Here is a 25,336-nt window from a genome sequence, read left to right on the forward strand (position 1 = left end):
TTATTATTAACAGGTGCACTACAAGTTTATTCAGTTTAACTATCATACAATATTCTATTATATGAATAAACCACAATTTATCTATTCTGTTGTTGATGAATACTTGGATTGTTTCTGATTATTCGCAATTATAAATAATGCTGCTGTTAACATTCTTGCATACATCTCTTTGTGTATATATGTTAAGGGTTTCTCTGTGATAAATGCCTAGAAGTAGCTGGGTCATACTGTATGCACAAATTCAACTGATATTATAGCATATTTAATGTTACTGATATAAACACTACTTTCTACAGAGACTTGCCATTCTCAAAGATGAAACAAAACCCCAGTAAATATATTTGACATTGTCCTTTGCAAACTCAGGCTTACAAACCCTATACAAACTTTAAGACTGAATAAAGACAAATTAGCTTCAGACGGCTTTTGGACATATTTTATTTAAGCATGGGCTTTTAGCGAGGTCCACCCTACAGTGCAACCTTTTAGTTAAGTTAATAAAGAGTTCAGGGCTACAGGTCCATTACAATGTTGCTGGTGTTGTTACAACTTCATCAGAGGGGTAGGAATATGACCCGCAGGAAAAACAAGCCACAAAGAGAACACAATGAAAACATCCACTGTTTTACAAATCACTCTGTTACCACAGACACAAGATGGCAATTACTCCTGGTCAATCAGCCACAGAACACTTAAAAGGAATCTTTAGACAAGGAAATGGGAACTCCTATGTGGGAGACAGGGTTTTCATCCACAATTTGTAAGTAGAAAATATTTCAAGGTCAAGCATTTCTCTTATCCACAAAACAACGCTAAACCAACATACATTTTTAAGGAGTATATTAAGGTACAATATCTTTACAACTATCTTCTTGAGTAGGTATTTCAAAGAATTTTCCGCAGAATATAAGTAGCCCGAAATTCAGCAGCAAAATATTGCAACATAACAAGTAAATACAGTGTCCATGTTATATAGTAGAAGAGGATACATAAAAGGACTCACGATGATAATTTAATCATATAAAACATGATACATAGCTGAAATACAGTCCACTTAAATAGCGTCGTGACCAAGAATGTTAAAATGCCATTTTGAACATAAAAAATCTCTTAAATTTTTGTGCTTAAGCTTTTTTTTTTCCTGTTAAACTATTTCTTATTTCCGATACTGCCACTGTAACGGATATTACAACAGATCACCATTTTCACGGACACATCAACATGAAGACATTTACTCATGAGAAAATAAGTCACTTAGCATTAGTTCACAGTGTGGGACAGTGGTGGGCACTCGGTCTTGAGAAGGGCTAATTTCAGGGAATCCCCAAGTCCTTCACGGGAGTTTCCTGATCTCAGATGCAGTGAGAGGTTTAAAGGAATGAAAAGCAACACATCACATGTTGGAAGGGAAAAGAAACGTTTTGATTCTTCATGGGTTTCGTCTAAGTGACCTTCGTCTTCTGTTGTAGAAGTGCCTGAGCCCATGCTGCCGTGAAAAATTCATCATGTAATTTTGTTTGCGGGTGCTGTTACCACCAGGAAGGATAGGGGCAGAGAGGGAAAGGAGAGAGAGCGTTAAGTCCAGTCCCTGAAAGTGCAATCCAGTCTAAGTCCTAAGTCACCCTGATATGTATTTGAAAACTTTCAGGGTTCATAGGTCATGATGACATTGCCACCCCGGGACAGAATAACTGAACGTTGACATCTGTATTCACTGCTTTTGGCCTTGAAGAAACCCCCTTCTATTCATGAGTGAGCTCCAAACCAGGAAAAAAAAAAAAAAAAAGGCAAATTCTTTTGATTCATTGCAGGAGTAGACTGAAATTGGGGATTTAAGCCTTTTATTCTTGGATCTTTTCTGAAAACATTTACTTGGGTGAATTTCACTTGAGAGACGGCATGTGCTGTTACCCATTACCTTATTTAAATACATTTTTCACAAGTAGGAAACATAATTCGATTCCTTTAACAAACATTTTCATTTAAGGCAAAAACAAACTTATTATCTGAATCAGCTTGACATTCCTATTTTATGCAGTCTCGAGGCAAATGAAGAGGTAAGTTTTCCCTTGAACGTTGGATTCCACTACCTTCCTTAAACAATAAGCAGCTGGGTTCATATTCTATAAATATGATTTTATGAAAGAGACACTCCACTGAAAACATATCCTAAGAAACTAAGAAAGTGTAATGAAATGTGTAATCATATTTGCATGCATATATTTTCCCTATGTTTGTACACACTCAGATTCATACATACTAGGTGTGAATCTGGTAAAAATACTGAAAATGGATTTTAGGAGTCTGCAGGGAATTGTGCACAACTGGTAGAGACAGCTGTTTCGGTATGGAAAATATATTTTAAAAAGGATCATTATCTACTAAGTGCTTCCTATGTAAAAAGGACAATGACCTAATGTATTGAATTAGTGAGGTGTCATGAGAAAGAATCCTGTTACCTCTTTAGGCACAAAATATTGGGACTGGCACTAGCTGTGTCCCTGCCAGTACTGTAGGTCACCTGGGGCCCTTTCCCTGAGCTATCACAGTGGTTTCAATTAGCCTCCTCATTGTCTCCCCTTAGGAAATACCACTGAAAAGAAATCATGAAATACTAAGATGCCGAAACCGGTTTGGCTCAGTGGATAGAGCGTCGGTCTGCGGACTGAAAGGTCCCAGGTTCGATTCCGGTCAAGGGCATGTACCTTGGTTGCGGGCACATCCCCAGTAGGGGGTGTGCAGGAGGCAGCTGGTCGATGTTTCTCTCTCATCGATGTTTTTAGCTCTCTATCCCTCTCCCTTCCTCTCTGTAAAATTCAATAAAATATATTAAAAAAAAAGAAATACTAAGAAAGCATCATTGAATGTGTAATTGTATGTACGTGTGTGTATCTTCCCACACATACATACAGTGGATTTTATTTTGGATTGGCAAATGTTTTATGATTTGTAATAATGTCAAGTTTGCTAGGGAGTTGGGGAGCAGGTGCCTGTTGGTCCAATCTTTCTGGAATGCTGAAATGCCGCTTGGCAGGACCTCCCGAATGCCTTTTTTCTTTTAAAAATTAAAAAAAAATCCCAATTACAGTTGATATTCAATATTATATTAGTTTCAGGTGTACAGAATAGTGGTTAAACATTTATATAACTTATGAAGCAATCCTCCTGATAAGTCTAGTACCCACCTGGCACCATACAGAGTTATTACAATATTATTGACTATATTCCCTATGCTGTACTTTACATCCCTGTGACTATTTTGTAATTGCACATTCATGCAGTGGGCTTTGCACACAAGTGTCAGTAAACTTTCCCTCAAATTCTGGCTTTACCTTGTTAAAAAGGCATTCACAATCCTCTTGTCTATGGGGCAACATCAAAGTCAATTTAGCCAGATATTTCAAATCTTCTACACATTTAATCTTATTGTTTTTCAACTCTTTCTTCTACTATACTTCATCCCTATCCCTATACAGACTGCTCTATCCAAACTCACCTTGAACTTCTTCCATCTGCATCATTTGCCAACCTCAACATCGCTTCCTAAATTTCTACTTATTTTTCAAGTATTGCACTTTACTAATTGCTCACCCCCTCCAAAAGTGATCCCCCCCCCACCTCTACTTTGAATGTTCCTAGTGCTTATTTTCTGCTTTGAATGGAGACAATTTGGCTCCCCATGACTAAACTTTTGTGGCAGCCTATCCCTCAATTTCCCCGACCCCCACACCACAGCCTGAGCCTCCTGCCTCACCAACGGCATGGTCATGGTCAAGGCATGTTTGTTGAACTTTTGATGACTTACTGATTGGATTCCTGTTGTAAATCATTACTCTTTAACTATAAGGAATAACTGCAAAGTTAAAGCAATGAAAATTATTCTGTTGAAAGCACGTTTAAAGATATAAGGTACTCAAATAGAATTTAAAATAGTTAAAATATTTTACATGAAAAAAAAAAAAAAGATAAACTCAGAACACTCAAGATGTTTAGTTATCTCAATGGAACAAAGGAACATTTAAACAAAAATTGCCGTGCATGTTTAATGGCTTTAGAGCAACTTCTCCATATCACTACATATTATGGACTGACTTAAATTATTCACCTTTGTATGTGAGAAAATAAATATTAACATGTTTTAGATCTTTAATACCTTTACTATCAGCCCAGTGTGGAAGCTTATATCTAATCTAGGGGCATTTTGATTTACTGGATACTTATGAATTTCAAATAAATTTATGTATCAGTAGCATATCTTTGGATCCCTACAAATGTTGATATGCACACAGCGTTTGCTATAGATGCCTGTTTATATAGTCACATTAAAAATGGCCACATTTTCAAAGCATCCTCAAAACTGACTAGTAATTTTGTATGTAAAACATCTTCGGAGTAAGTTAGGTTGGAATCTAATGAAGCAGATTTTTCCAGTTTATAAGTTTTTAAAATCAAGCACCCTGGCAAGCTATGCCAAAATGCGGTCTGCCTCTAGAACCATTTCATAAACTGACATGGTTATTGAACAGTTACTGGGGCCTCTAAACTGTCTAACTTACAGGATTGGGTACTAGGGAAATTTTAAGTTTAAAGAGCTCATGTTTATTTTTTGTATGGAGCAGATCTGTGAGCCTATTTTTGTTTTGGATATACAGAGATGTATCGCTGTAGATAACCTTGTAACCAAAATAATAATAGGTGTGATAGAATTTTAAATATTTATTTTGGCACTGCAATTATAGGGAAAGTAATTTTTATTACATGTCCAATGAAAGCAGATATTGTTCATCCCAAGACATATCAACTGTGCTAATTGACATCAATTTGCTTTGGCTATGGAAGAACTAGGCCTGTTTTAAAATTCTTAAAAGAAGGGAAAATGAACATCAATGACTTGTTGGAAATGCGAACTTAAATTTCCAATTCTGTTTAGGGAGTTTAGGGACTTAGATGGCATATGAGATTATTAAATTCTCCCTATTTCTGCACAGGAAATGTGGATATTGCAAGATCTTTCAAGAACTCTTTTCTTTTGAACTGTTACTATCTTAGGTAATTAATTATTATGAAAAATTCAATTGATTTTTAATAGATTCTAAAGGAAATGGAGAAGACAGAGTCTTGGGAAACATAATTTGAGCTCATAGACCATTTAGGTACTTTTTTTGATCAGTAACTAATTCATTTCTCAACAAAACATATGATATAATAAATAATGCTTTATATAAATGCAGAAATAAGAACCCAGTGGACTGCCATATCTTTCGGAGAAATACTGGTGACTGTAAGATGGAACACTGCTGTTTAAGTCAATCAGCGGAACTCCCCTGCAGAGAGGAGGCTGCACATTTTACTTTCAAGGCCAGGCATTTTCGGGGGCGGCGGGGGTGGGAGGGGGGCGCTGCATGTAAATAAGTGTAGGCTCACATAGCTCACAAATGTTGAAGATTTCATATTTACTTTCTCTGATAAATGAAATAACATTTGTTAATGTGTACATCAGGGATTGTAAGGTTTAAATGAAAACTTGTAGCATAATCTGCAAGTGTTTAATAAATGATAAACATTTTACCTTCTTTCCTAAGTATCTCCAGAAGGGAACAAATATAAATATATGTTAAAGAAGGCCAATCTTACCTAAGGATAAAAACCTAGAACTCACAAATATTATGAATAAATCCATCCCCTTCTGCCAATTCATTCATTAACTTAGATTAGAATGGAGAAGTAAGGCATCCTCACACATCTGCAGTACAATTGATCTTCTAAAAGACATTACATTTAATCAGACCCCTAGCTCTTTTGCTCACATTTTTGTTTTCACTTTCCCCTCATAATGAACGTAAGAACTGTGAGCACTTCAAGAGCACCTGATGCAGTCCCCGGCTTAGGGTCAAGCTGTTTCCTCATGAAGGAATGCTGATTGTGCCCAATATTGTTTATATTTGAGAATAATCACAATTTAACTGAACTCCGAGTCTACATGATATAGGTTTCAAAAGTTCCTGTATGTCTCAATATCACATGTAACTTCGTTTTCATATATATATTTTTTCAACTGCATAGGTCTTCAACCAAACTTCTCAGTTAACGTAGGCGCAGCGGTGAAACTATTAGTAAACAGTACCCCAGAATTAGTAACAGGACTTACCTTACTCTAGTGGAAAACCAATGACAGCAAATAATGAAATATAACACAAGTTAAAAAATGCCTTTCAATGCATGCAGCACTGTGATTAGTCATAAAAGTCTGATCAGGTTTAGACGCAATATAGGATTTTTCATCTCTTTTGAAAATAAAAATTAAAGATGTTATTCCTTATTCTTCTATATCTAATATATACATATATTTAACTTTTCTATGTAATGCAACATGCAATATTTGCTCATAACCATATGTCAAGGTACATGTAGCTTAGTACTACATTTGGCATAAATGTTGCATATAAAGTATAAATATGAAAGTACTGGTTTAATAACCACTACTAATTTTATTTTCTGTTTTAAATTAATTACATTTTAGAAAATACTTGTTCCTGAATATATTAAGGAATGGGCTTTTAAAAATATAAAGTCCTCTATATCAGATAACAATCAAATTTAATAAAGGACAAATATGCTTTGCAACAAATGTAATATGCTCATCTCCATAAATCATTTGTGCCAAAAATATGACAGTATCTTGATAATGAATAGCATAAAGGGATGGTCATGATGGAACACATATTATTAAAATCTGATAAATGCATTTAAGATCATAGTTAGCAACATATTGGTTTTCAATTTTCAGTAAATGTGGTAAGAATTTACTTTTTCATAAATCAATTCACACAGGCTCTTTACTGAGTAATTTACTTTCAAGATACACATGCAAAAATTGGCCCACTCCATTATACACATGACAGCTGGTGACTTAGACACGTACACAGGAAATGTGATGTGTGAATGAAATGCATAGTTTGGTGAGGGAGATTCTTAGGATAGAAGTATGAGTGCCCAACAAAAACATTAAGACAAAGAATTCACTTTTATCCTAAGAAGGATCCCACCAGCATGGATCTTGTGAGGGATCTGCCCAAATGTATTCACAAACATTTACTGAAAAACAAATGTTCTACTCTAGCAAATGAATTCAGAGAGATTAGGTTTCTGACACTTGATTGTCAATGATTGTGTTATGCTACATCATTCAGACGTAACAGAATGAGGGCTTTTTGTAAGCTAGTGAGGCTGGAAAAAAGTGGCCTGTCTGTTTGGTTCATCTGTTCCATGGCAGATTAGCGAAGTGCTTTTCAAGGGCAGGTTTTATTGAAAAACATCAGAGTGGGAAGATTACTCTCTCAAACAAGCATCAAGCATAAATGACTTTGCTTGTTAAATGCTAAATGGTAGTTTTTATCTTTATGGCGGGGTGGGGGTGGGGGGGCTTGTCATTCTGTATATCCATATTTATGAAACTCAAATCCTTCCACAGGGAGTATTTTAAAAGTAAGACATTAAATTAAAAACCTATTATGTATCTTGTTCATTTAGGATGAATTCCTAAACCTTGACATACTTTCAAAAGTGCTAAATTTGCTCTCATCAAATTCATATATCTTCTTGGTTAATATGGGCAGTACTGAGGTTAAATTCAAGATACCATGCATGACCAATTTTTCTTTCTAAGGACTTTTAGCATGTGTACTTGGTGCACATGCACAAAAGCGAAACTATGGTAATAAAGCTAGACTAAGGCCAGTCTTCACTCAGAGAAGGAAATACATTTAAAAGTGTATCCCACTCCCCCAATCACTAGTCACAAATTCATATTAGTGTGTCTCATTAGATAGGGCTTGTATCTCTTTAGATATGGACCTCGGTCTCCTCCCCGCTTCACACCTGAGGAGTTAATATTACTAATTTATAGAACTAAATGTTATTATATAAAAGTATAGTGAATAGAGAGAATATACATATTTAAAATATATTTTTTTATTGATTTCAGAGAGGAAGGAAGAGGGAGAGAGAGAAACATCAATGATGAGAGAGAATCATTGATTGGCTGCCTACTGCATGCCCCCTACTGGGGATTGAGCCCGAAACACGGGCATATGCCCTTGACTATAATCGAATCCGGGACCCTTCAGTCTGCAGGCGGGCGCTCTATCCACTGAGCAAAACTGGCTAGGGCAATAGAGAGAATATTTTGAATTAATAGGAATTCTTGGTGTATTCCTTCTGTCTAATTCTAAATATACATCTGTGGTAGCAAAGTTAAAATCAGTAATATTTGTGAATAATGACATGAGCTTTGGCTAGCTTCTTTGTGCCTCATTTGGTTGAAAGACTGGAAAATTATTTTATTATATTTTTTTGAATTCTCTGGAACTTTCTTTTTATTTTTATGCTCATAAAATCAATGAATTATAGCTACCAATGACATATTAACTAGTGAATACTTTTTAAAACTTTTTGTGATGCTTCTGAAAAGAAATACTTTGAAAGTATACAGTGGCATAAAAATGTTGACTCCCAAGGCAAGAGCAAAACATCAAAGACATATTTCTGAAAATATATATTCTTTGCATTGTACTTTTTAAACAACTCATTTATTGAACTCAACTTCATGTCTCTCCAAAAAAGGGAAAAAATAAAGTCCTTTAATGTTAACAAATTTTTGAATTTTCATTAAAGAGATAGCATTTGCTTTTAAAACTATGTATGTAATATATTTATAAATGAAGTGATATGGTGATATGTATAAAATTATACTATTTAAGTTATTCTCTGAAAGAAGATGCGGACTAAAACTCAAATGACGCAACAGTGTATGTGTGGCAATACTCTCTTATCACTGAAATGCTTTAGGGCCCTGCAGAATAAGAGCGGAGAGGTGCCTGGTGAGATATACCTTCTTCAAAGTATCAAAATTCTGGAGCTGGAATGTACTAGGAAGTGAATGAAGTCTTTACAAATGCCGATTACTGCTCCAGAAAAACACCAGAAACAACAGGTGTGATCAACGTGATAGATTTCATACAATCTGAACTTGATTCTAGTAATAATATCATGATGTTGGTAGCTGCTTATAAAACTTAGAACCAACACCAGGTATTCGAGATTTCCTTGGGAGTTGTGTGGCGATGCTGGTGTTCTGAGGGCCGCTGGGGCAGCAGGTCCACAGGAAGCAGAGAACAGAGTTCTGCCTCCAAGTTGTGAAGGGTTATTTCCTACCAGGGAGTATATTTGCTACTCTTTAACTGTAGTCCAAGGGAGGGACATCACTCACGGTGATGATACACCTCTGAAATCCAAGACAGATAACCGCGATTGCTTGGCTGGGTGGCAGGTGAAAAAACGTCTCCTCCAATTAAGAACTGTTATGTCTAGCTAAGGGCAGGAACTAGCATCCTGCCTTCTTCTGAGGACTGTTCCGTTTTGAAGTTTCCATAGGAGTTGGCAATGCTTTGTCAGGCACAGGAAGCCCCGTTAATGTAAACTGTCTTGGCAAGAGACTTGAAAGATATAAAGTGGTTATTGACTCTAAATTTGATTCCCGACCAGTTTATTAGAATCACCTGAGGTGCTTTTAAAAAAGGCTGATACTCAGGTCAATTGAAATCAAATCATCCGTAGGGATGGGCCTGGGCACTGGGACATTGCCCAAGGCCTAAGGGATTCTGATGTTTAATCAGATTGAGAAGCACTGCTCTGAAAAAAGTAGGCAGGGCAGAATGGCTCTAGGGATGGTTTCTGGTCTATTTGGGCATCGCTCTCTGGCCTTACTTTATATGTATTCATTTTAGAAACCAGGTTAGTCTAGTCTCCTGGATTAATGTAGTCTGAGGAAATGAATATCTAAGTAAGACATCAGCCTCATATACAGATTCAAACGAGTCTGGACTGTTATTTGAAACTTCAACTTTGTCTTGTGCAGGCAGAGCCCAGCAAGTTGTCCAAAGCAGCAGAGCGCACAGTGGGGGCTTGTGTAGGGACCGGGGTGCTCTTGGATTTGGGGGTTGATATGGATGCCATGCAAGCAGGTGCCTCAGTGAAAACTAAGACGAAGGCTAACTCAAGACTGAGAGAAATTCAGCTCATGGCTATGATCGAAAGAAAACAAATCTGGTAGTTTTCCTACCAATTAATTATATAAATTTGCTTTCAAAATGACTGAAATCAGCCAAGGGGCTGATTTCATTATCGATTTGGTAAACAGAATGAACATTTGAACCTATCTACCGAGAAGATTCGCCTCTCCTTGCCAACCACTTGGAGCCATCAGTCCGAACCCGTCGAGACATAAGCATTCCAGTTCTACAGGAACTAGATTGTTAGAGAAAAAGCAAGTCATCTCTCTGTGCAACAGTCAGCCCGGCCAGGTGACAGTGGTGCCAACCTCACTACATGGGAGAAACCAAAGGGTAACACCCTTCCCTTGTTAGGTGCTGGGGCTGGTCAGGAGGGATTTGAAACTTCAGATTCTCTGTTCTAGTTGCAACCGTGTCATTACATGGAAGAGAGCCTCAGGCATCTGTGGCTGAGAAGGTATTTGTAACTGGGGCACATTAACTAGTAATACTCTGCAGATTAACCAATACATATCATTTCCCTTTCAGGACGTCATTCCATTTTCTAAGGCAATCCAGATCTGGCGAAGGCATTGTTTCCCATTTACCTGGAGACTTGGTTTGATCCAATTTAAACTATTATTGTCAAATTCTTAAACTTTTTGCTTATTGCGTTTTCTAAGGTACATTCAATTACACTGGGGGCTTTATTATTTCAGGTCGACTCGAGTTATATAGATTGAGTTGCTGAAGAGTATAAGCCAAAATCCTGAGGGGATCTCTTCAGGAACAGTTCTTACTGAATTAAGGAGCAGGTCATATCAAAGGAATTCAAACCTTTCTAAAATGAACATGGGATGCTACGTATCAGATACTCACAGGACGACCTCCACGTGGTCCAAAGCCCATTGATCGTGACCTGTTCCGTTGTGGCGTGGTTGCCACCAGCGTAATAAAACTCCTTTCATCCGTGCCTCCCTGGATCACAGACAGAAGGACAAAGAGGTTAAATATGAGAAAACAGAGACCTTTCTGGTGTGTGATTTCCAGACTTCACATGTAATAATAGGCTAATCTAAGTCAACAAAACTTTGGGTATGGAATTCAGATTTGCTTAGGTCACAGGACGCTTCTGAGAAGCATTAAATGTTATTGGCTATTCAAGGACTTGTAATACATGTACATCTCTCCCCCTTACTCCCCTTCCTATACTAGTAATGGGAAGAGCAACTCAGTCAACAAACATGATGTGCCTTCGGTGTGACGGGCCCTGTGCTAGGAGCTAGGGGTCCAAAGGTGACAAAAAGCTATGCAAAAGTGACATAGTTGCCTATCTTCAGAAAATTTCACATTAAGCGTACCCAGCAGAAATGAAAAGTGTTGTTTTCTACATGACTAGAAATACTGGCTAGAGGAAGGAAAATATGCAAAAAGCACTATTGTTATGCTCCGTTCCCTCTTGCCCGATGCCTTGCTTCAGTTTCTACCTGTTATTCTCGTAGGAAACAGTAACACAACTTGGGAGATCTGGGTTAGTCTTGGTTCTGCCACCCCTATGTTTGTGGTGCTGGTCCAGGAACTTCAAGTTTCTAGCTCAAACTCTGATTCTCAGGGATCTTGTGTGAGACAACGCCTGTCCATTCCGGCCACTTACAGGGGGACGTTGTAAGACACCCTCTGAGCCTGTGTGAAATCCTTGGGCTGGTGCTGCGCGATGACGTGCCAGGTGATCCCGTTGTTGACGCTGTACTGCAGCAGCACGGCCTTGTCCACTGCGTGGGGGCTGCTCAGGTCACTGTTGCAGCTGTCCGTCTGCGATGCGCTCCCGATTTGCAAAACAAACATGATTTTGCTGAAAAAACACAGGGGAAATCATCTTTTCTTAAAAAAAATTTTTTTATTGATTTCAGAGAGGAAAGGAGAGGGAGAGAGAGATAGAAACACCAATGATGAGAGAGAATCATTGATCGGCTGCCTCCTGCACGTCCCCTACTGGGGATCAACCCCGCAACCTGGGCATGTGGCCTTGACTGGAATCAAACCCAGGATCCTTCAGTCCTTAGGATGATGCTCTACCCACTGAGCCAAACCAGCCAGGGCAGGGGAAATCATCTTTAAACAAGAAGTCAGGAAGTATTAAAGGAGTTGTATTTTCTAATTAAAAAATCTTTTTTGTTCCTAAAGTCCGTAAGTCCCTAGTTCATAAGACAGTCTTATGACTAAATCACAATAGTAGTAAAATTTGCTTATCTTTTACAGCTTACATATGAAAAATAATCTCTAAAAGGCTCATTTCCTACACAAAGAAAGCAATTCTGACTTTCAAAGATCTGTCCTCTTTTTCACGATGCTGGAAATCTTGTTCTAGTATTTCACCTGAAACTCCTATTCTCTGAAAGGTATGAGCCAAACAGGCACTGAGGACATGGAGAGGAGAAGGAATAAAACCACAATATTTATGCTACATGCTTCTTTTACAAGTAGCTGCAAGCTGAATAGCATCTGCACAAGAACAAACCATCATGCTATTTTAGGTAAGGACTCTGGAGATCAGAGCAGAGGGACAACTGCGTTAGACATGCAGGCTCTCCACCACGCCTGCTATTCTCTGACATGCATGTCCTTTGGATTTTCACAGGAGTCCTTGCCCATAGAAGACACAGTTTTGAAACATAGGAGATCTATCCTCAGTGATGAACAGAGTAGTTCCATTTAGGGTAGATGTCAAATTAAGCACTAGACTTAAGACTTGTAAGTGCATACATTAATTTAAAACAAAGTTATCTGTACAACATGGTGTATAATTGTTAACTAAGTAGATAGTTGTAGCTCTATATGGGTCAAGGAAAGAATCAAGTTGTTTTTAGATTAACTAAGTCCTGTTGATGGGAAAAATGGGATTGGAGGACACAGCAACTTTTGGCATCTCCACGGTTACCATACAGGAATCAATTTTATTATATTTTGATTATCATATTGAAGACCACAAACCTGCCTTTCTGCCTCTGAAAATACATTACTAATATTTTCCAAAGTGAAAAACCTCAATAAAACACCCATATTCTTATTAACCAAATATTTAATTCTCAAATATACTTAGAGCTACTGAACAGTTTTCAGCATTCAAGTACTATTTTAACCCAGTACTCTACAACCTTTAAAGAGCCTTGGAACCCTTCTTGAATTAAACAGACAAAAAGCTGTGTTCACACTGGCTAAGGTGGCGGAGCAGGGAAGGGCTGGTGGGGAAGAAAATCCAACCCCCTGGGGTCTCTTTTTCTCCGTCACTTCCCTAGTCGATCTGCACAGTCTCTGCCCACTTTATTCTGCATTAATATGCAGCTCCTACAGCATGTGAATTTTTATTTATTTATTATTTAAAATATATATTTTATTGATTTTTTTTTTATTTTATTTTATTTTTTTACAGAGAGGAAGGGAGAGGGAGAGAGAGTTAGAAACATCAATGAGAGAGAAACATCAATCAGCTGCCTCCTGCACACCCCCTACTGGGGATGTGCCCGCAACCAAGGTACATGCCCTTGACTGGAATCGAACCTGGGACCCTTGAGTCCGTAGGCCGACACTCTATCCACTGAGCCAAACCGGTTAGGGCAGCATGTGAATTTTTAAAGTTCCCATCCACCCATCCATGCTCTGTTTCTAGCTATTGTAACTACATATGCTGCATATAGATATATGTTTGTGTGACTGCAAATCTACTTCACATATACATTTACATTTTTTAACATTTACATTTATATGCTTGCAATGGTCAACATCAAATTATCTATATAGATTATCCCTAGCTGACTATTTATTTATTTATTCAACTTTATTGAAATATAATTGACACAAAATGCTGTGTAAGTTCAAGATGCACAATGTGTTGATTTGATATCAATAATTATATTTGGCCATTTCTCTAGGCTTATGCCTATGACCGCACTACTCAGTATGTGAAGAAATGTAAGGTCATTGTACAATAAACTTAAGCAAAGGATAATTCTGAGTTGTGAAACACAATGATTCCTCATACCAAATTCAAATGATACTTAGGTTTCCACAGCTTGGTGACACCTGTGTCATTAAGTTTGTGATCATATTTGACAGTGGACGATGACCAGTCTTGCAACTGATTCTGTGTCTGAACTATAACACGGGAGTTTTGTTACCTTGCTCGAGTGAGATCCAGAGGTTTGGTGGCAGCTTGCCTTATCTGGCAGCCATTGAAATAGAGCGAGTCCCCATGGGCATAGGGTGCCAGCTGCCCACAGCCACTTCCTATCACTCCGCCTTGAATGGTCTCCCAGTTTGTCTCGGTGACTCTCGCTGACTCAAAATTATCTTTAATGTAACTGGGAAGATCACGACTGAAAACAGAGCAGTCGTCACCTAGAGGGAAGGGATTAAGTGCACAAATTAGCTACAACAAGCAGAATGACCAAAGATTAAGAACAAGTATTCAATTTCAAATTTAACCCATTGTTGTTACTGGAAGAATGACAAAATACCCAGCAGATATAGACTCCCTGAAATAAATGTTTCTCTTTTATTTTAGCAACTAGAGACCCGGTGCACGAAATTCGTGCACGGAGGGAGGTTGTACCCCAGCCTGTACCCTCTCAGCCCAGCCTGTACCCTCTCCAATCTGGGACCCCTCAAGGGATGTCCGACTGCCCGTTTAGGCCCGATCCCACCGGTGGGATCGGGCCTAAACGGGCAGTCGGACATCCCTCTCACAATCCAGGACTGCTGGCTCCCAACTGCTTGCCTGCCTGCCTTCCTGATTGCCCCTAACCGCTTCTGCCTGCCTCTCACAATCCAGGACTGCTGGCTCCCAACTGCTTGCTTGCCTGCCTTCCTGATTGCCCCTAACTGCTTCTGCCTGCCAGCCTGATCACACCCTAACCACTCTGCTGCCAGCCTGTTTGCCCTCAACTTCCCTCCTCTGCCGGCCTGGTCACCCCTAACTGCCCTCTCCCGCAGGGTTGATCACCTCCAACTGCCCTCCCTTGCAGGCTTGGTCCCTCTCAACTGCCCTCCCTTGCAGGCCAGGTGCCTCCCAACTGCCCTCTCCTGCTGGCCATCTTGTGGTGGCCATCCTGTGTCCACATGGGGGCAGGATCTTTGACCACATGGGGGCAGCTATATTGTGTGTTGCAGTGATGATCAATCTGCATAGTACTCTTTTATTAGATAGGATAGAGGCCTGGTACAGGGGTGGGGGCCAGCTGGTTTGCCATGAAGGGTGTCCCTGATCAGGGTGGGGTACCCTTGGGGCGTGGGGTAGCCTGAGCGAGGGGCCTGTGGTGGTTTGCAGGCTGGCCACGCCCCCTGGCAAAGCAAGCAGAGGCCCTGGTATCTGGAATTTATTTTCCTTCTACAATTGAAACTTTGTAGCCTGGAGCAGAGCCAAGCCTGGGGCTCCCTCCGAGGCCCGAAGCCATTTGTGTTGGGGTTATAATTGAAACTTTGTTGCCTTAAGTGGGTGGGCCCGGCCAGGGTGTGTGGAAAGCTTTGCTTCCCCTGTTGCTGGCGGCAACCCTGGCCTGCTCTCTCAAGCTCCATTCTGCTGCCATTTGTTTGAATTTGTTTACCTTCTAAAATTGAAACTTTGTAGCTTGAGTGGAGGCTTAGGCCTGCAACGGCTGGCAGAAAGCTTGGCTTCCTCTGTTACCTAGGAAACCTTGCTCTCTGTGGCTGTAGCCATCTTGGTTTGGGTTAATTTGCATGCTCGCTCTGATTGGATGGTGGGCGTGGCTTGTGGGTGTGTCGGAGGTATGGTCAATTTGCATATTTGTCTATTATTATATAGGATTATTGGCTAACATTGTTGAAATAAATTCCATTATCTCTGAGTCAGTATTCACTAAAATATGTAGTTGCTAATATACTTCTTGCTCATGTGAACCTATATTTAAATACCACAGCATCTGGCTGGGCCTGCATACAGCCCAACGATGGGTCTTAGTAGGGAGTTTCCTCCCTGGCATGAGAGGCCAGCCTAATAGCTTTCCCCTAGCATGATTCTGTAGCAGAAAATAAGATAAATCATATTCTTGTTCTGCTAGCCCTATACTTGAGGATTCTTGAGAGCAGAGTCTGTATTTCATTCATTATAGGATTCCAGGACCTAGCACAAGACATTCAGTCATGAAGCTGGGATAAGTAAGTGCATAATGAATAAACTGGACGTGTCTCTCAGAGACCACTGAGCTGAAATACTAGCATTAGGTAAGACGGTACATTAGCAAATGTGTATGTGGTTGCGTTTCCCATTGATTTGCACATCCCAACTTTCCTCAATGCCCACAATAGTTTAAAATGAAAAGGTCACAGAGCTCTGCTGGATCAGGGGAGAGGGAAAATTCCAGACATCCAGGACTCCTTGTGAGACATCTGATTTCGTCATTTGCCGCAAGATCAAATTCCCCAGCTAATACACAGCCAGACCCGCCAGTCTCAGCAGGAATGAAACCAGGTGAAAAAGACGACCGCTAAGTAATTTCTAATATCAGAGATATGCAGCAGTCTACATTAATCACACTCGTTTCATTTGCAGGCAAGGAAATAGCATCAACCAAGAAATCTAACTAGATTCTACTCCAGAATTCAAATCGCTGGCTTCTTTCCTTGCACACTTGGGTAAGTTGCAAAACTCTGGCCCCCGTTGGATAAATCTCTCAGCTATGAGAGACAGCAAGGCTGACTGGGAAGGATAACGTGAGCACCAGCCTCTATTCTGACACTTACTAGCTCTGTGACCTTAGGCAAGTCACTTAACCTCATTGTCTCAGTTTCTTTATCTGTAAAGTGGGACTGACTATAATTAGCTAACTTATGGGATATCATAAACACTAAATGACTCTGCCAAATGATTAGTGGACACGGTGTAACTAGCAAAGCATAAGACACAGTAAGGATTCCTTCAAATGAGATTTCTTGAGCATCGCTATATGACAAGAGTTAAAGCTCTGAGAATATAACGGTAATCATATAAAGTGAACTTTGTAACAACAGAGGCAGAAATATTGCATTAGACTCCCAGGAGTGGGGAGCCTTTCTCTGCCAGGGGCTATTTGGATATTTTTAACATCATTCACTTAATATAACTCACTTAATATAAATTTGTGTTGCTATGAAAAAAGCTCCTATATTTATTGAATTTGGAGTCCCGTCTGCGGTTGCCTTGGCAGGGCCAGAGCAAATGATTTTGTGGGCCGGACATTCCCCACTCCTGCTGATTAAAGGACAGCAGGGCTGCAGGCCGACAGAGCAATTTTTTTATGATTTCAGGAGCTGAGGAGCTACTCTGTCCCAAGGATACTCCAGCTCTTAGAAATAAAGCAGTAAAAATGATTTTTTAATCTTTTTTTATTAGCTATGAAGGCTTTTTTTTCCTCTTTTTTTTTTTTTTGTGATAGAGTATATCTGTTCTGGGAAACAGAATATCTTGAATTGTCAGCTACATCTTGGGAGGGCAGTGGCAGCTGCTGTTGGGAGAGGCTATGAGAGAGAAGAAATATTGGCAAAGTAGCCTTGGATAGGCAGCTAGGCCAGGGAGGAGAGAGGTCCAGAGTGGAAATAAAATGTGGGAGGCAGAGAATTGAATGGAAGATGGGGAATGTGAGGATAAAACCTGCATTAAAAAAATACCTCAAGGAACATAGCATGAACTTATCCTTGATAATTCATTCCAAAGACAAATAACTTTGTGATCAGAGTGTGTCATCTATCCCCAATCCCTCAGGCTGGAGTTTCTATCCATTTCCCAGTGGCCTTTGTATTCGTGCTGAGAGAAGGAGAACGCCACGCTCTCCTGGATTGAAAAGGGCAGCCTGGGGTCCAGACCTTGGAAGCTCTCATCGCAGATGCAGACGGCGCCGGTGGTGCAGTACCCGTGCCCGCTGCAGAGCTTGGGGCAAGCCTCTCCGATGTACACGTGGTCAATCGCCCAGCCTTGCTTCTCAGTCTCTTCCCCCTTCTGGATCCAGCGGAACTGCGTCGCACTGAAAGTCCCACAGAGAACAGGAGGCATTCAGCAGGCAGCTATTTCCCATGGCTGTGCCCAGCCTCTGACCATGGCAATGGGGGCTATTCCTCAGAAAAGGGCTTCCCAAACTTCTCCCTTAAGCACTACCTCACAGCGGTGAGTGAATGTCTACTCCTAAAACGTGGGGAGTATCCCCCAACACACTATTTTGGAAGTTTGTGCCTCCCCTAAAATTTTTCTGTGTATTTTCTCTTCTATTCCATTAGCCTGTGCCCATTTTTCCTACAGAGGTTTCTCATTTTCTAAATCTTGGAGTAAAATGAATTTTCGTATCCTGACCAACACTGCACACCCCAGAGGCTGTGTGTATCCGGACTGAGTGCCGCCTTTGGGAGCACAGAACATGGGGGAGATATGCTGCCAACTCCAGGTCTTCGGGGCTCTGTGCTTGGAGCCTGTGAGTGAGTCTGGCATGTGCGATGGCAGCGGTCGGCACACTCATTAGTCCACAGAGCCAAATGTCAACAGTACAACGACTGAAATTTCTTTGGAGAGCCAAATTTTTTAAACTTAAACTTCTTCTAATGCCACTTCTTCAAAAATAGACTCGCCCAGGCCGTGGTATTTTGTGGAAGAGCCACACTCAAGGGGTCAAAGAGCCGCATGTGGCTCGCGAGCTGCGGTTTGCCGACCACTGTGCTATGGTCTTCAGTCAAAATAAAATTTGAGATCTATGAGTCCTCTACAAATATGACCCTATTTCTTCCCAGGATATGCAGTTGCCATTTTGAGGCAGAGGTTGGTGAGAGGAAGGAGAGAAGAGGGGACAGGGTACTAAGGCTGCAACTAAAACTCCTGCCTCATTTTATCAGTTGCTCTCAGCTCACTGCTTGAGCTCGGTAGAGACTGCCAGGTAATCCTGCAAAGTTTACCTTAGTATGCGACCCACCTGGAGGAGACATGGTCAGGCAGCTGAATGGTGATTCTCTTCCAGCTCGAGCTGTTGACAGCATTGTAGATGGTGGCCTCATGGAACTGGAAGGGGGAACAGCCAATGCTGTTTGAAGAGGATGGGAGGCATTGGCTCTGGACCAGCTGCCAGGAATCAGATCTGCAGAAACCAAAGAGGTTTCATTAGACAACTCAGGAAAATATATGACCTGTCTAATGTGGACATAATGCTTTGGGTTTGGGTTAAAGTAAGATATTTCAATGTAAATGTCCCATTTCCTATGCATATTTATAATTACAGACACCAAAAAGAAAACTTGAAAATAACTGCACACAAGATCTGTTCTACTTCTTTACAAGCAGATGAATATATTCACAGACAACAGAATAAAATAATAGCATTCAAAGTGCTGCATTCTAATGGCTTCCTCCCCCTGATATTGTTACCAGAAACATACCTGGAGTTGACTGACAAAATTCTCGGTCTTACCAAACTTAACTCCCTATAACTCATTTTAAAAAGTGGTGGTGGGAGGCAGGCCTATCAGCACCCTTTGATGGTAACTGTTCTGTGTCAGTTTTTTATTCGATCTGTCTACTATGCTTAGGAGATGTGACTGGCCAAAGCATATTCAGATCTCTCATTGACTAAAATTTTCATTAAGGTTGGTTGAAAATGAGCAACATTTGTACTTTCAGGACAAATGTAGTATTTTACTTATTTTAAAATATAAAGGTTGTTTTTTTTTTGGCTGTAGCCTAGTATGAAAATAGACTTTTCTTGGTTTGAAAAAAAAATGTGAAAATAAGATGTGTAAATTTTATATGCATGGAATTTTTACATGTGAAATACACATGAGCTGACACTTTTAATACAAAATACTGTTCCTCTTAAACAGTTGCCCTAAAAGTAGACAACCATTTGAACTGTGTATTCAGCTTTGGAGGAAATGTAACAATTATTTCACAAACCTTGCATCCTTAGTGTACTCCAACATTACGGAATGAGGGTCACCACAAGAAGTGGCTTCACAACCCACTACAATCTAAAATAAACATAAACAATCAATGTGAATCAGGCAGGATTAAGTAATATCTACATTAAATAGAAATCCCATCAGTCTTCATTATGATTAGTAGTCAAAAAACATTCATTGAAGCTTTTACAGAGCAGTCTGCCAGAACACCAAGAATACATTCTTTTGACTTCAGCTAAAGACATGCAGTTTTGCATGGAGATGAGAATTAAGGTTAAATAAGTACTATTCCTATTTACTTAATTAGTATAACATATTAATTATAAATTTAGAGACTATAAATTGGCCAAAAGGAAAGTCATATTAGAAGAATTAATGGAAAGAAACTCAAAGTATTACTGGTTCAAAACATTGTCAGTGATATCCTAATCCTTGATGCTACTATTTTTATTTATAATTTAAAATAGCAATTTTTAATGACCTAATATTCATTCTCAGGGTTTTTCAATTTCCATATGAATAAAAGCTTTACATATTACATATGCTTAAGCATTTGAATAATCAATAATGAATAAATACTATAAAAATTTGGCGATTCAAATTTAAGTCCTAATCATCTACTTAATCAACAAGTCCTATTTCAGGGTTATTATTGGAGAAGGTTAGTGATAAAAATTTCAGCCCATACATTCATGAATAAAATAATTCTGGCTTCAGAGAGAGAGAGTATGAAACATATTCTAATAGTGAAAATGGAAATCATAAAAGAAATAAATAAAATGCTGTGCTGCTTCATATGAAGGGGAGATTCTATTTAAGAAATAATAATTACGTGATGTGATAGAGGTGCTAACTATTGCTATAATGGCAATCATAGTCCAGTATATAAATGTATCAAATCACCATGTTATACAACATGAATTTACATAATGTTACATATCAAATATGTTTTAATAAAAAAATCATCAAGTTGGGTGCATGTGAACTGCCCCTGAAGCGTGGAAAGAGTGTGAGAGGTAGAGATAGGAGAAAAACAGGTAGAAAGAGGATTGACTTGTAGTCTAAGGTGTTTGGCCTTAATTTGGTGGGTAATGGGAAATCATTAAAGGTTTATGAACAGTGGAATGATGCACTCAGAGCTGTGCTTTATAAAGATCAACGTGAATGTGGAGAGAGATTAGAGGTGGGAAGTCTAGTTAATGGACTAGTGATTTATTAGGGCCAGAATGGAGGTAGTAACAGTGCAAACAGAGCAAATGGGATGGGTGCTAGGAACACTGAAAATTCAAATGAAAGAATACAGTGAAGGATTAGATGTGAAAATTTTAAAGAGTACTTTAAAATTTAAAGTTGGGGAATAGGTGAAAGGTAGTGCCATTAATAGAAACAGGGAAATCAGAAAGAGGCTGATATGGGGAAGGAAGATATGAAATTCATTGTTAGCCATGTTGAGTTGAGATACCAACAAAACAAAGGTATGAAAATGTACACAAGCTATTAAAATACTAAATTAATTGTGGTACCGAGTCAAGGTTGGCCATGAGGATTTGAGAGCTGGTCATATCTTTAAGACCTGAAGCCAGGGATGAATGATATTTCCAATGGCAGAATGTCTATGGTGGGAGAAGAAAGCCGAGAAGTACTGGGAAATGCTGACATTTAGAGAGGTGAAGGAAGAGGAGGAGTTAAAAAAGAGATAGAAGTAGATATCAAGAAGATAAGAACAGAATTGGCAGAGAGCCCAGAAGCCAAAGGGAATGGCATGGGTTGGAGAGGGCAAGGACGACAGTGCCAAATGGCACAGAGGGAAAAGGAAAGATGAGGAATGAATGAAAGCTGTCAGATGTAGAGCTTAGGAAGTCTATGGTGACTTTTAAAAATGCGGCTTTAGTGATACTTTATTAAATTTCCGGGGACAATTTTTTTTTAACAAATTGATTTGGTTAGAGAAGAAAATATTAGTCTCTTTAGTTCTAGGTTGATAAGGCAGCAAAAGAGGAGGTCCCAGTCAACTTAATCAAATATGATGACTTTGATATTGGCTAGGTAGAGGGAAACCCTTATTCTTAAAGGATTAGAATGACTGGATGTGACCCACGACCTTGAACAACCATCATGCCCCTACGTTAAAGATAATCCTGAGGGAATGGTAGCATTTGGGGAGCTTGCCTCACCCTCCGGTCTCTGAAGGAGAGTTTAACATAGAGTTGAAGAAAAAGAGTGAATTTCTTTTTTTTCTAGTAGATCTGAAGAGTTTTTTCATCTTAAAAAATGGAAACTCTTTACCCATTAAACAACTCCACATTTCTTCCTCCAACTATCAGTACATTTTTATTTCTGCTAATAAGGACTCTTACTATTAACCATCATTGTAGAACATTTCTTTAAATAAGGGCATTAGAACAATTGATGTTTGTCTTTAAAATGATCTAGTAATCATTTCTGTAATGCCCTTTCCTTTAGTATGTTTTGCAATAATAAAGACATCAATTGATACTGTTTTATCTTTCTCTGACTATCTGACTGTTAATTACCTTCTATGCCTTCCTTCACTGGTTCAAAACATTGTAATTGATATCCTTCTATATTAATAAATATGCACTTAAAAGATCTGAGAGTCCTTTTAAAATCTTTGAGGATTTGCAACTGGGCTAATATATAGGTTTGTGTTTGGAAGTAAGAGACAAAAGGAAAATGGAAAGTAATAATAAAAAAGGATAAATAAAGAAGCAAAGTGGCTTCATACATGAAGTAGGTATATAATAAGAAAAGTGGGAGGAGAGAAGAAAAGAGGGAGGGAGGGAGGGAGAGGTGGAGGGAGGGAGAGACACACACACACACAGACAACTATTTCCAAGGTTTGGGAAAGTGAATTCAAGATTACATATCTGATGTGTAAAAATACAGTTACATTTCTTTCTGTGTCCCAGTATACTTATAGATTTTATATATGCTCCAATAATCCTACCTGATAAAAACTTTGTGAAAGATTACTTCTTTTATTCATAAGATAAAGTCTCTTTTAATGAATGAAATCAATCATTTCCTTATCCTTGCCCAAATAAGCATTCTCTCCACATCCCCTCCTGCAAACGTAATGCCGTCCTCTGTGTGGAAGGGCCACTTCCCTTACCTTAAACTGCATCATGTACCCTGGCTGTATAATGAGCTCTCTGGAGGAGAGCACATTGTGGGTCTTGTCTTTCTTTTTATTTGGCCAGTAGAGGTGGAAGGAGGGATTGCCACAGAATCCTGCTGTCCTTACTGCATTAGGGTAAAAACTCCAGTTTTCTTCATGGGAAGTGCCTTCTGTTAAGGTAAATTGGAAAGAATATGGCATGTTATTCTCTTGAGCTGACTGGCTTATTGTTGAATTACTTGAATATCTATACTCTAGCTTTCTGTTTACTCTTTAAGATTTATTCTTATTCTATTTAATTGCTATAAATATAAATCCAAGCTGAGAAATCAAATCTAGAAAAGATTATTAACTACTAGTACTTATAACGATTACCCAACTTTTAAAATGTAATTGCTATTTTGTTCGCCAGTTTATTTTGTTCATTAGGTTCCACATATACGTAATCCATGGACACAGAAAATAGTGCGGTGAAGGCCTAGGGAGGGGGCAGGAGTGGGGAAGAGGGGGTCAATGGGAAAAAACAAGAACAAAAAACAAAGGGGACATCTGTAATACTTTCAACAATAAAGATAAATTTAAAAAATAAAATGTAATTGCTAGTCTGGGTGACTTTCACCATTGCAAAAGGATTCTTGGTATACTTTTTAAAAAATTCTTTATTGTTACAAGTATTACATAAATCTCCTTTTTCCCCCATTGACCTCTTCCCAGCTGCCCCACCCCCCAGCACATGCCCTCACCCCCCTACTGTTTGTGTCTATTGGTTATGCTCATAGGCACGCATACAAGTCCTTTGGATGATCTCTTACTCCCTCACCCCCCACCTTCCCTCATAGGTTGGACAGTCTGTTCAATGCTTCTATGACTCTGGTTCTATTTTTGTTCATCAGTTTATGTTCTTCATTATATTCCACAAATGAGTGAGATCATGTGATATTTATCTTTCTCTGACTGGCTTATTTCGCTTAGCATGATGTTCTCCAGTTCCATCCATGCTGTTGCAAATGGTAAGAATTCCTTCTTTTTTATAGCAGCGTAGTATTCCATCATGTAGATGTACCACAGTTTTCTAATCCACTCATCTGCTGATGGGTACTTAGGCTGTTTCCAAATCTTAGCTATGGTAAATTATGTTGCTATGAACATAGGGGTGCATATATCCTTTCTGATTGGTGTTTCTGATTTCTTGGGATATAGTCCTAGAAGTGGTATATTACTGGGTCAAATGGCAGTTCCATTTTTAATTTTTTGAGGAAACTCCATACTGTTTTCCACAGTGGCTGCACCAGTCTGCATTCCCACCAGCAGTGCACGAGGGTTCCTTTTTACTCCACATCCTAACCAGCACTAGCTGTTTGTTGATTTGTTGATGATAGCCATGCTGATGGTGTGAGTTGGTACCTCATTGTTGTTTTGCTTTGCATCTCTCGGATGATTAGTGACTTTGAACATGTTTTCATATGTCTCTTGGCCTTCTGTATGTCCTCTTTCAAAACATGTCTATTTAGGTCCTTTGCCCATTTTTTGAGATTCTTGGTATACTTTTAACCCAATGTAATGTATATCTCTGCAGTAAAGAAATTCCTAAAGAAACTAAAATTATTTTGGGGTATTGGAATTTCAAGTTTTATTTGGAGCTAGACATTTCGTCTTTAACAGGATTTACTGAATTCTCAGTTGACATTTCAGCAAGCCTTGAAGATTTATAAACTATGGGGCAAAACAATAGGTAACATTTGTTGAACACCAAATATATGCTAGGCACCATTCTAAATTTTCTTATAGTAATTCACCCAAAAACACAAACAGACAAACAGCTCACAGGAAAGACCGTTCAATGTCTTGTTTCTTACCATCATCAAAAGTGTCGACCAGTTGACTGGGATTGATCTCTGCTCCGCCAATCAAAATGTTGTCTAGTGCCCACTGAGCACGCTCCACCCCGGAGACCACAAGTCTGTTGCTGATCACAAAAGGCTGCCACCAGCGAAGCCGAGTTGTGTTGGTGAGGGCATCTTCAGGAAGAAGTATGTAGTCGTGTCTAACAGAAATGTATTTCTGATAATCCATCTCATGGAGCAAAGTCCAAGTAATTCCTATAACAACAAATAAACCAACATAGTAACATATCTGGGAAAACCCCCCACAAACCACTGGTGTACTGCAGTTACTGCAAGCTTCTGGAAAACAAAAAACAAAACTTCAACCAATGAGAATTTAT

At 39.2% G+C, this 25,336-nt stretch overlaps 1 protein-coding gene across 2 annotated transcripts in view; it reads right to left on the reverse strand.

Moving 5' to 3' along the window:
* Positions 1–410: 410 nt before the first annotated feature.
* Positions 411–25,336, reverse strand: part of RELN (reelin) — a 455,662-nt gene continuing 430,736 nt past the window's right edge. Inside the window, exons 56-65 of one of the 2 annotated variants that reach the window (XM_008149843.3) lie at positions 24,969–25,211; positions 23,107–23,282; positions 19,969–20,042; positions 18,995–19,156; positions 17,904–18,061; positions 14,225–14,444; positions 11,704–11,901; positions 10,929–11,027; positions 6,149–6,154; positions 411–1,526 (exon numbers count right to left, since the gene is read on the reverse strand). In XM_008149843.3, the coding sequence (XP_008148065.2) occupies positions 1,430–1,526; positions 6,149–6,154; positions 10,929–11,027; positions 11,704–11,901; positions 14,225–14,444; positions 17,904–18,061; positions 18,995–19,156; positions 19,969–20,042; positions 23,107–23,282; positions 24,969–25,211 (1,433 nt within the window). In that variant the 3' untranslated portion in view covers positions 411–1,429. The remainder of the gene's footprint in view (positions 1,527–6,148; positions 6,155–10,928; positions 11,028–11,703; positions 11,902–14,224; positions 14,445–17,903; positions 18,062–18,994; positions 19,157–19,968; positions 20,043–23,106; positions 23,283–24,968; positions 25,212–25,336) is intronic. The other variant, XM_008149850.3, reaches the window with a different exon arrangement.

The sequence above is a fragment of the Eptesicus fuscus genome, chromosome 14 (genome assembly GCF_027574615.1).
Source record: "Eptesicus fuscus isolate TK198812 chromosome 14, DD_ASM_mEF_20220401, whole genome shotgun sequence".
NCBI classification, from domain to species: domain Eukaryota; kingdom Metazoa; phylum Chordata; class Mammalia; order Chiroptera; family Vespertilionidae; genus Eptesicus; species Eptesicus fuscus.